This window comes from Lepidochelys kempii, chromosome 23 (assembly GCF_965140285.1).
Source record: "Lepidochelys kempii isolate rLepKem1 chromosome 23, rLepKem1.hap1, whole genome shotgun sequence".
NCBI lineage: Eukaryota > Metazoa > Chordata > Testudines > Cheloniidae > Lepidochelys > Lepidochelys kempii.
The window spans coordinates 2,327,563-2,339,908 of NC_136402.1; the positions used below are offsets into that span (position 1 = coordinate 2,327,563).

Below are 12,346 nucleotides of genomic sequence, written 5' to 3' on the forward strand. Positions count from 1 at the left end.
ATTAGGAGCCTAAGAGATTGGAAAGTAGGAGGAGAGGATCCTCCCTCTCTGGCATTCTTCTGCAGGAGGTTACTTTCTCTGTGCTGATGATTGCTCTCTCTTTTAGAGGGTCTTGTAATGGGAAGTAAGCAACTTATGATATAAGAGTGCTGTTGTTTGGAACTCATGTTATTTGTATATGCACACAAGGGTTATGAGGATAAATTCATTAATGTTTGTAAAGGGCTTTGGGATCCTGTAAAGAAAGTTTCTAAACCATATAACTGCAAAGTGTTATTTTTAGAAATGAAAGAACTCTGAAGTTCCATGTCTTGTTTCAGTATGGAATAACTATATTGTAAGTTTAAATCATGGACAGCATAACATCTGTTTTTGATTTTTTTTTTTTAAACTCAGGGTGGAAATATCTGCAGCCTTACTAATGCAGTGAGGGAAGAAAACTTGTCAGCTGGATGGTAAGCAGGGTACACTGTAGTCTTGACAGAGCTTCAGATAAAGTAATGTCACACAGATTTTTATTTTTACTTTTAGGTTTGGCTTCAAATGTCTGTGTTAGCAGTAAGAGTCCAAATGATGTATTTGCTCCCTTAGGGTTGGATTTTTACATAACCCTTTTTTTTGGCTAGCTCTGAGATTATGCTAATTAATAGGTGTTTGAATTTGAGCCACAAGGCTTTCATAAAACTACTTTCTAATCCACAAGCATGAAAGCCATATAGCAACTTAAGTATGACAGAGGGATATTTGAGTGTGGTATTTAAGGTTATTAATATGGTAATAAAAACTGACCAATCCTTTTCTTTTCACACATTACCATAATGAATGAGGGTTCACAATGAAAGGAATGGAAGGCAAATTTAGAATAAAATTAAATGAGATTCACCTCTGGGCAAGAAGGGCTTCAGTGGGTCTTAAGTTGAGTACAGGTCTTGTGCTGAGTTTCATCCACAATGAGTAGTCAGCCTTTGAAATTTATTGTAGGAACAGAGAGTCAAATACTGAAGCTGGATGTTTAAAAGTGAATGGATAATTTTATGACCAGTAATTTATTTACGGCAAGTTTGTGCCCTGGTCCTCAGTGGCTGCATAGGGAAGTAAACACCTTTCCCCCTCCTTCTGTTCAGCTGCTTAAAACCTATCTGCATCACAGCTTGGGTGCTGGTGTAGAGAGCAGGGACTGCACTCCTGATATTCCTTCCGCAAGTAAGCCATGGTCTATCTTCCCATATGTTAGCCAGTGGAGCTGATTATTTATTAAATGAGGAAGTAAGCTGTTCCCTGAAAGGGGGTGTCAGAGCTTACTCCTCCCTGGGGAAGGAGGGGAGGAGCTGTGACGTAGGGTCACAGTTCATTCCTGGGGTTCCTCTTTGGGTGATACAGCTATGTGCTGCCCCATGCTTAAGTCTGAGCCTTTGTGACACTATCTGTGGTACCCAGGGCTCTGAGGCACCTTGCTACCACCAGCTCTTAGCGGGAGGAAGCCTTGTCTGTGCCCACCAAGGCTCAGCTCCCTGACACCACAAGCCTCAGGTGACACAAGCACTACCTTCAGGCTTCTGCAGGCCCCATCCTCTCTTTACGGGTTAATGATATGCACACTTCAACTCTGAACTCTGAGCATCCCCCTGGAGTATCCAGCACCTGTTCCACTGAACACTCACAGAATTCATAGATCCGCTACTCCCCAAGGAAGAGGACACCCCAGTGTAGCAGTTACAGCTAAGAATCGCCACTCTGATCAACACACAGCACTTAGATATGTTTATAGTAAAAACCTTGAAGTAGTTTATTTAACAAAGAACATAGACTGGGAAGAAGGAAGTAGAACTAATAGAAACAAATGGCTACATATAAAATAAAATCATAACATGCTTTGTAGCGGCTAAACTTAGCTAACAAGACATTATCATGTCATATAGAAGGAAAGCACACCCAAAATCCTTGCAGTGTATTATAGCCAGTCTTAGCTGTAATCTTCTGTTCATGAGACAAGTCATGTTGTCCTCTTGCTTTGTCAGTGGAGAGATCCCCTGTGTCTCTTTGCAATCCCAGATACATCCAAACAGTCCTTTGATCTTTATTCATAAACAGGTCACCCTCCTGCTTATTGTTCTTCCCTGTGGCCTCCCCCTCTTGTTGACCTTGCAATTTTTTAATTAGCATCTGGCTCCACGTGCACATAGGCTTACCTTGTGAGACACTCGGTGCACAATACACATTTGGCCAATCAAAGAGAGAGAAGCATCCCCTGACCAAACAGAATCTATCCAAGGCTGGTTACCTCCTGGTGACCTGCTTTTAACTTCAAGGCTTTAAGAACATAATTTCCAGTATAGATACATAACTTCCTAAATATTACTCAAACATACATTACAGAGTGACTAATAATCAGTGGTTGTTGATAGAGACTTCACATATCACTCTTTGGTATCATATACCATCGTAGGGATTCCTATGCATCCCTACGCAGCCTGGGAGTTCTCTGCCAGTTGGCACAAGGAGGTTGCTGAGTCATAGCCTTACAGTTCAATCTAGTGAAATTCAGTTGAATTCAATGAAGTTGCACGGGTGTAGCTTGAGAGTAGAATATGGCCCACTGATTTAATTCTTCTGTAGACATGGCGCAGATTAATATGATTCTTCATTTAAACTGCACAAACAGCTGCCTTTCCTACAATGCCACTAACCGTGATAGATACGCCAATAATTTTCCATCGTTAAGAAATTGATTGACATTTATTAAGAATCTGAAGAATCCATTCCTGGTCCGTAATGACTGAAAGTCACAGTTCATAGTGAGCAAGTGTCCACATAAAAAAAAAATCACCCACACATCAAGGTAGTCTCCTTCTCTCTCTCCCCATCTTCCATTTCTAGCCCCAGGAGAGGAGCCAAGGACTGAATGGACCATAGAGTCTGAACTCATCTCTCATTCTCACCCTTAAGGTGGTCCCTCCACATTAGGGTGGTAGGTGGGTGGGTATTGGAAAGCTTGAACTGCCTTTGCTTTGTTTGTGTTGTGGATAGAGGACTTGAGTCTCCAGAGCTGTCAATCTGTCGCCATTCATCAGCAAAAAATTCATTAGGGGAAAAAAAAATAAAAGGAAAAACAACCCACATGTAACACATGTTTTCCGATGGCAACATCTCAATTACAGAAATTCCATATGGTATGTTTAATGGATGGCTTAAGAAAATGCTCTGCGGGATTTGAATGCAGGCCATCATTTTTAGAGGAAGTGGTGTGGAGCTCTGTGTAAGCTCAAAAGCTCATCTCTGTCACCAACAGAAGTTGGTCCAGTAAAAGATACTACCTCACCCACTTTGTGTGTTGCTTTTTGGAAAAGGCATTTCTACATAGTTGGTAACAGAGGTACAATTGCATGTAAATACCCAAGAGGGCATTTCATTGCATCTTCTGTTTAAAACTATCTTTCTAACATGGATGATTTATGTCCCAGTGGGGATTTTTCTCTGGTTAACATAGTTTGCTGATAAATGAACTGTAGAGACTTCTTTTCTAGCTAGACATAAAATGAGAACTAAAGACGGGAATGCAAGCATGCACCTAATGTTGATAGAGACTAAATTGCAAAGAGTAGTTCAGCTTCATAATGTTAATTTTCCATCCTTTTACCTTGCTTTTCACGCTTAGTAATAACACCAGTGGTGTTCCTGCAGATGGGAACGAATATGCAAGTGGTTTCGTTTGCAAGACCTGCGGTCAGCTGTTCTATACTGAGAAAGGTTTAAACAGCCATATGTGTTTCCAAAGTGAACAATGGCATTCACCACCAGGGAAAATGGAACAGCAGGTAAAGGGAAATTGAATCCCTCAGTGCTTGTTAGTTAATGGGAGTATGAATTAAAGCCACAAGGATTCTTTAAAACCTGTTCCTGGCCTATGGGGATAAAAATACCTTGAAGCACCTTAACCTTTGTATTGAAAATTAAGAATAATAGGATAGAATCTAGAATTCTGGAACTATCAGACACCCTTCAAGTGGTTATTGTTCAGTAGGCATTCTTAAACAATTGTAATGTTTCAAAAGAGTGCTATTTCCCACAAAATTTTCTACTATATAGACAGGGAATATCATTGAAAATGGTCACTTTCTTTTTATAAGATAGAATTTTTTAAGTGCGTCTACTGTGCATAGGGGTTGACTCCGTGGATACTCCTGGGCTGGAGCACCCACGGGGAAAAATTAATGGGTGCTCTGCACCCACTGGCAGCCAAGCTGCTCCCGCATCCCCACCTTCCCCACCCGAGTGTGTCATGTCCCTGCTCCTCCGCCTACAGCTATTTGGTGGCGTGCTGGGAGGGAGGGGAAGGAGCAGGAATGTGGCGCACTCAGGAGAGGAGGCAGGGAAGAGGTGGGGCTGGGTTGGGGATTTGGGGAAGGAGTTAGAATAGGGGCAGGGAGGGGGTGGAGTTGGGGCAGGGCAGGGTTGGGATGGGGCAGGGCCTCATGGAAGGGTTGGAGTGGGGGCGGGGCCGAGGCCGAGGCCGGGCATAGAGGGGGGTCAAGCACCCACCAACGGGAGCAGAAGTCAGTGCCTATGCTACTGTGGTAGCACAGTCTTAGGGTTTGAGAGCCAAGTTTGGCGTGGAGTGTGGCATAATGGTTAGAATAAGGGACTGTGACTTATGGGTTCTGTTCCTGGCTCTGTCACTAACTTGTTATGTTACTTTGGAGAAAGTCATTTAAATCATTGGGTCTTCATTTTTTCCATATATAAAATAGTGATAATAATAGTGCTCTAATGCAGAAGGATATTGTGAGAATTAATTGTTTGCAAAGCACTTTGAGATCCTCAGATGAAAAGATGCTATGAGATATGCCTGTTATTATTATTATTTATTAGAATTTTTTGTGTTAAGGTGTACAATGCAGAAAACTTAAACCCTCAGAAATTGTCACTCAAGCGAATAGGAGATGGAAACACTCCATCAGAAATTAAGAAACCTTTAGAAGATGTAACAGTGGCACCTCTTGTGATCCCAGTCTCTGTACCTGTGACAGCTATGAACCAACAGACCAGGAACAAAGTGGGTTGTGATTTGTGTTCTTCTACATGGTATACATTGACTTTAATGGGACAACTTCTGTGAGCAATTGTGCACCAGTATGTGAAATCCCTCCCTGCTCAGATGGTTAGCAAAAAGCCTATGCACCACTTAGGTTCTACTTAAACCCTTAAAATAAAACTTAAGTGGCATTTCAGTGGCGGCTTTCTATACAGCAGTGAATTTCACTGCAATGTGAGGGGTTCATATGGACCTGTGAGATTAATCAATTGGAAATATATAAATATTTTAATGCAGTAAACCACTTTGAGTTGCATAACATTTGAAGATTGTGAGAAATGTCTGAATTATGATGCAAGCCTTGTATTTGGCTTTTGGTTTTGTGGAAAAAATAAATATTTACAATTACAGAGTTGAGGCAACATTTAACTGAGTTTATTTAATTTGTTAGATTTGAAAAAAAGTAATTTGTTCTGTTTCTTGCTAGTAATTGCCTTCTCTGGTAATTCTTTGTCACCAGTAGCAAGTGAATATTTTAGCTAAGAAGTTAGCAAATAGGCTTTCCTAGAAAAATTATTAGGAAGGAATTTCACAGACTTACTTTGCTATCAGCACTAGTTGGTGAATTTGATTATTGTGTAGGATAATCATTTGGTTTAAAGCAAATTAGAGTATATCTGAACTCTTTAGGAAGGATTCGCAATAACTCAACTCTATATGATTACAAGGAAACTTACATAGAGCTCTAGTTTTCATTCCTTGCTCATGTGAATACTTCCGTTGACTTAAACGGGACTACTTGCATGAGTAAGGGCTGCAGAAGAGGGTCCTTTCTTTAACTCTGCTCTAAATCTTGATGTTTGCTATTAATTATTAGTCCCAAAAATGATGAATCACCAAAGTGAGATGCTAGAAAAACCCAAACATGCAAACGACATGAGTCCCATGTAATTTCAAGTTTCCTCCTCTGTTAAATGATTTTAAGTGCTTCATGTTGGTCATATGCCACACACCTTAAATGCCAGAGACTCACACTTGTTACACTTGTTCCTGTGGTCAATTAAAATTCCAAATGAAATGTCTCCTCAGGTTAATGAAAAGGAAAGCCAGGATGAGAAGGACCTCAGGAAAAGTTTGCCCCAAAAAAAGAGGAAGAGACAGACTCGTCCCAAATCGCTCTTTATCCCACCTCCACCTCCCTTATGTGCTGAGATGCAGACAGCCATGATGGGAGGATGCCATGAGAGTAATCTTCGATCACCTGTCTACATGGTTGACCACCTCCTGAGAGACTTATTCCAAAACTCTCCATATACCCCGCCTCCTATGCTCAGCCCAATACGGGAGGGATCAGGGCTTTATTTCAACACTCTTTGTTCTTCCTCTACTAATGCTGGTCCCAACAAGTTGTACAGTACCATTCTAGGTAACAAAAACCACAGTGTTCACATTCAGCTAATAATAATAATAGAAAGAAATCCAGTTTGCTATCATTAGTTGTATGGGCCCAGATTGTCTGTTGCCCTGACCTTTGTGCAGATATTTACTACAATGCAAAATGGGCTTAATTGGTACTACATTAGAAAGGCCCACACTTTTGCACTGGTGTCAATGACACAATGTAAAGATCAATGGAAAATCTGGACCTATATGTCCAACAGTGTAAGTTAAGAATGAAAACTGCTCAACTAATTTTCTTGCACTACTTTTCTGTTGTGTTGGTCTAAGCGTTAAAAGCATTTGACAGTTACACCAAAATGTACAAATATTAGTATAGAGGCATCAAAATTCAGTCATTATATATGTTCCCATTCCTGGGGTCAAATTCTACCAATCCTAGAACAGTGTTATATACAGCTTTACTCCAAAACAGTGTAAAATATGCATCAGTATATACCTGTGTTTTCCAACACTGCAGCCCCGTGCACAGCTCTCCCTCCTCCAAGGTCTGATTATTCCTGCTAAAAGCATGTATAATCTGTGGTTGAGTTATATTTAGGGGCCATTGCTGAGTTAGGGGTGTACATAGAATCATAGAATATCAGGGTTGGAAGGGACCTCAGGAGGTCATCTAGTCCAACACCCAACGTAGTGCTGCCCAAGAGTTTGCAACTCCTGTCACAGACAGCCAGGGAGAATAGGAGCAGACATCTTCCGGTTTGTGCTTCTTGTACTGGCTGCTGATTTCTGAAAGGAGGAATACACCTGCCAGAATTTGGCTCCAGATACACCTCTACTGGGATATAACGCTGTCCTCGGGAGCCAAAAAATCTTACCGCTATAGGTGAAAGCATGTTATATCGAACTTGCTTTGGCCTCGAGCGTTTCCATTATTAAAGCAGCCCCGCCCCCCAGAGCGCTGCTTTACTGCGTTGTATGCAAACCCTTGTTATATCGGGTTGCGTTATATCGGGGTAGAGATGTATTATATTTAATATTGTATGGTATTTAGATTTTGTTTATGATTCCAAAATAAAGACCTGTTATGCCTGTGGGATGACAGCTTGTGATGAGTGGTCAAAAAAACCAAAACTGAAAAATTGTGTGAGGATGTTCCATATTGAGGGCCTCTTCTTGAAAGACATAGTCATGTGAGTAGTTCCACTGAAGTCGGTGGGAGTTCCAAGAATTAAATATCTGCAAAAGTAGTTGCCGAGAGATTTTAGATGAGCATGGCAAGTAAGGCCAAGGGGAAGGGTCTTGTGAGTACATTTATCTTCAATGTATTTATATTTTTTTAGGCAGAATGGATGGAGACTTTGGATTCTGTCTTGTGAAAGATAACACCAAAATCAGCATAAAGCCGTAAGTTGGGGCATAATAATAATAATAAAAAATGTCATGCTTCTCCATTAGTCAGTATTGTAGCTTTAAACAAGTGACTGGACACATCATTATGAGAATAGAGCTATTTCCTTCCCTCTACAGTATCCTTCAGTGGCTACTGCAGAAGATGGGATAATTGGACTAGCTGGACCATTGGTCTGAGGGAAGGAGTGAGAAAGTTTGAATGCAAGACAGATCCCACCGTACAAGCTAGTCATAGGCAAAATATTAGCATATGGGGCTGTGGGTTTTCTGTAATTCCATAGACACAAAGTTGTTCTTTTGACTCTGAAATGTCAGCGGGCAGCACAATGCCAGGGGCAAGAGAGAATGGAATTCATGAATACATGGAATGGAATGGAAAGCAGTGCTTTAAATGCATGGAGTGCTGTTCAGGGGTTAAAGAAGGGTCTAGGAGTAGTTTGCTGGGTTCAGTTCTTGACTCAGACACTAATTTGCTGTCAAGTTCAGACACCAGTTCACCACGTGCTTAACTTTAAGCACATGAGTAGACCATTGACTTCAATGGAACTACTCATGTGCTTAGTGTTACGCACAGTCTTAAGAACCATGCTGAATTGGTCCCTACTTTGCACTTCACTAGACCATTCCGTCTAAGGATCGAAAAGTGCTTTACAAACATGAATGAATAAAGCTTCAAAACAGCCATATGAGTTATGTTAGTATTAGTATTCTAATAAAGAGAATATTCTCATTTGGAAGTATGCTCTTGTGCTTTAACTATTATACCATGCTGTTCTTACCCTTGCTTAAATTTCACTTCCTCTTTCTGTGCCTCAGTTTATTGATCCCTGAATAGGAATAGTAACACAGATAGCTTTTTCACGTTTGTGTTGTAACCCTTAATTAAATGGTTGTAAAGCACTCAATGTTTGGAGCAAAGGAACTGTATAAATACGGAGTGTTACTGCATCAATTTAAACAAAGTTTGACTGTGTTACTCATGATGTTTGGTCAAGTCATTCTATCTAATGCATCCCTTTTTTTCTACACTCCCCATTAATAAAGGAACTCAGAAAATGTTAATAGTGGAGGAAAATACAATTTTAGGAGACTGAGAATCTTGGCTATTGCAACTACAATGTTTTAAAGGCCTTTTAAGATAACATTATCCACTTCCCTCCTCCTTCACCCACCCACAAATCCGTCATTTGGCTGACTCTCTCACTGTCTTGCATCATTGGCTGGATTAATAGCATTTTTGGCCAGATAATGTCAGATGCTGGCCAAAATGAAGTTGCTACAAAATATCCAGTGCTATCCCCATTAAACATGGACTGGGTTATGCATGAGGCTAGCATAATAAATAAAGATTGCTCTGCCTTTTCATTTTTTCTTAGGCTGTTTAGACATCCTGCTCTGTCATCTGTCATAGCCACCTTTCTTGTTATCCGTTGTTAATTTCACCCTCTGCCTCTCACTTTACAGATCAGAAATTTAGGAGGGAGAGCCTGGTTTATTATTTGTGTAGGGGCACATTAATTCCTGTGATAACTCCATGATTATCTAAGAGCAAAGAGGTTAATTTGCTAAGATTAATCAAGGGATGCAAGTTCTTTGTAGTATATTCATGTGAATGAATGTGAGGCAGGTGGAGAGGTGTGGTCTGAGCACAGGACTAGGAGCCAACCAGGGACTTCTGAATTCTGATAATATTTCTGACAATGATTCCCTCTGAGGCTTTGGACAACCCACTTAATCTATCTCCCTTTGTTTTCTGATTGTGACAAAGTTCCTGCTCTACCTTAGTGGGTCTTGCGCTTATTGGCGGATTTGCTCGCCTTGGAGCTTCATGGCAGCCCTCAGCTTGGCCGTTTTTCTGAACCCACAGTCCAGGTCGACTCCTCCTGTGTCTGACCAGGAGTTGGGAGGATTTGGGGGGAACCCGGGCCCGCCCTCTACTCCAGGTTCCAGCCCAGGGCCCTGTGGAATGCAGCTGTCTAGAGTGCCTCCTGGAACAGCTGTGCGACAGCTACAACTCCCTGGGCTACTTCCCCATGGCCTCCTCCCAACACCTTCTTTATCCTCACCATAGGACCTTCCTCCTGGTGTCTGATAATGCTTGTATACCTCAGTCCTCCAACAGTCTGCGTTCTCATTCTCAGTTCCTAATGCCTCTTGCTCCCAGCTCCTCACACGCACACCATAAACTGAATTGAGCTCCTTTTTAAAATCTAGGTGCCCTGATTAGCCTTCCTTAATTGATTCTAGCAGCTTCTTGATTGGCTGCAGGTGTTCTAATCAGCCTGTCTTAATTGTCTCCAGAAGGTTCCTGATTGTTCTGGAACCTTCCCTGTTACCTTACCCAGGGAAAGGGACCTACTTAGCCTGGGGCTAATATATCTGCCTGTCATGTAGGTTGTCTAAAATAAAACTCATTAAACCCATTCTAGGTTAAAAAAAAATTACTCTCCTATAGCCATCTGGCCTTCCCTGTCACATGATATATACAAAATGGTACTAATACCTACCTCACGAGGGAGAGATTGGATTGTGTGGATTAATACATGGTTTTAATTCAGATTGTAAAATGATGATTGTATAGTGGAATCTAAACATTTTTGCAGTGCCAGATTTACAAGGAATCTAATGTACTAGAGGCAATCAGTCAGATTTCAAACCTGTATATAGTAGGGGAAGTAGAACAAGTTACCTGTTAGGTCTTTTCCATCTTTAAGATCTAGGAACATAGGAATTGTCACACTGGATCAGATCAGTTGTCCACCTAGTCTATTAGTCTGTCTTTGAGAATGACCAATACCAGCTGCTTCAGAGGAAGGTGTAAGAACCATGCAGAAAGTAGTTATGGCATAACCTGACACCAGGGAAAGATTTTTCCAGATCCTCCATTAGTTAGAGATTGGCTTATGTCCTGAAGCAGGAGGGCTTACAGCGCTTCTGAAACGCTTGTCTTTTTAAAAAATCCTTACTGTTATAACTCTGAGTATTAGATAAGTATTTAGATAAGCTATTACCAGCAGGACAGTGGGGTGGGAATAGGTATTGTTTCATATTCTCTGTGTATATATAAAGCCTGCTGCAGTTTCCACGATATGCATCTGAGGAAGTGAGCTGTAGCTCACGAAAGCTTATGCTCTAATAAATTGGTTAGTCTCTAAGGTGCCACAAGTCCTCCTTTTCTTTCTGAGTATTCTTGTTACCCATATAAATGTCCATCCTTAACAGCTATAATTCTGTCAACTGTATTTTTGTCAACAGCGATGACAGATGATGATACTTAAATACTTGGCTAGCAATTTTAAATATTTTAGTATGGAGTGAGTTTAATAGCGTGAGTGATATTGTGGTTCTTGTAAAATAGAAAAGGTGAACAGGGACTATATACGTATTAGATTCCTTTTGTTTGGGCTCTGATTAGCTAAGGAAGGACAGAGTCTTCTCTGATTGTCATTGAATGCATAACGTGGACAAACAGTGACAGTGCTACGGTAGTTGTGGAACAATGAAGTAAGATTGATCAAAGACGACTAATTCTGTTTGCAGTGAATACAGCAGTGTTGTGTAGCTTGGCATCTAATGAAAAGCTAAGATCTGGTAACATATCCGGAAGGGGGCATTGTTAACAAGATTGCACCATGTGGGTTAAATATACGTAGTAACAAGATAATCTATAACAGGATTATCCTGCAATAAGACAACCCATTGAAGAGTTTCATGCCATTTACAAGAGCAAGAACTGTAAAGGCAAACCCTAGAGCAGTGCATAAGGGGAAACTGTGAAAACCACAAGTCGGCAGAGCTGACTGAGAATTAAGGAGGATAAAAGTAATACTGGTGAAAAAGATCTTGATGTCCTAAGAGTTTTACACATAGTTTAGGCACACAGAATACTTGAACCATACACGTTACACCGAATGCTCATTATGGGGCCATCAGTTGAGACTACACATCTGTTCTAAGCCTTCTTTGATCCAGCCAAGGGGAAGATATTAAGCCCATCGCTATGTCTCTCACTGGGAATGATCTACAGCTCTGAACTGTATTGTTCTTATATATAAAATACCAGCTCATAATTTCAAGACTGGCAGCAGGAGAACTGAAGTTATGGCTTTCCCAGACAATTGATGGTGTGGGCACCTCAGTTCAGACTTTCCTTCCCTGTCCTGCCAATATGCTTCAACTTACCTTTGCCTGCAGAGGTACTCCCAGTAGGTATAAGGTGTTCAGTCTCCTTGGCTCATTCACTCCTTGGCCTCAATGCTGAGTTTTCCAACAAGGACACCTGTTCTGATGATAGTTTTTGTGATGTGGGTACCTGCCCAGTTATAATCAATTATGTTTCATATAAGCCACTGAATAGCTGAAAGTCAGGGTTAGTGACCTACTTTTAATTTTGTAGTTGCTCAGGGCCTGATGCACTGCTAGGTTACTCCAATTTTACACCGGTGTAACGCCGTTGCTTTAGACGATATTACATTGACACGAAACTGGAATAATGCAGCAGTA

General features: G+C 41.0%; 1 protein-coding gene across 1 annotated transcript in view; it reads left to right on the forward strand.

The window, feature by feature from the left end:
• The window catches only part of ZNF541 (zinc finger protein 541), a 54,184-nt gene that overhangs the window by 18,651 nt on the left and 23,187 nt on the right, over window positions 1-12,346 (forward strand). Inside the window, exons 4-8 of the mRNA XM_073321740.2 lie at window positions 397-455; window positions 3,656-3,815; window positions 4,886-5,053; window positions 6,122-6,458; window positions 7,774-7,837. Of these exons, the coding sequence (XP_073177841.2) occupies window positions 397-455; window positions 3,656-3,815; window positions 4,886-5,053; window positions 6,122-6,458; window positions 7,774-7,837 (788 nt within the window). The remainder of the gene's footprint in view (window positions 1-396; window positions 456-3,655; window positions 3,816-4,885; window positions 5,054-6,121; window positions 6,459-7,773; window positions 7,838-12,346) is intronic.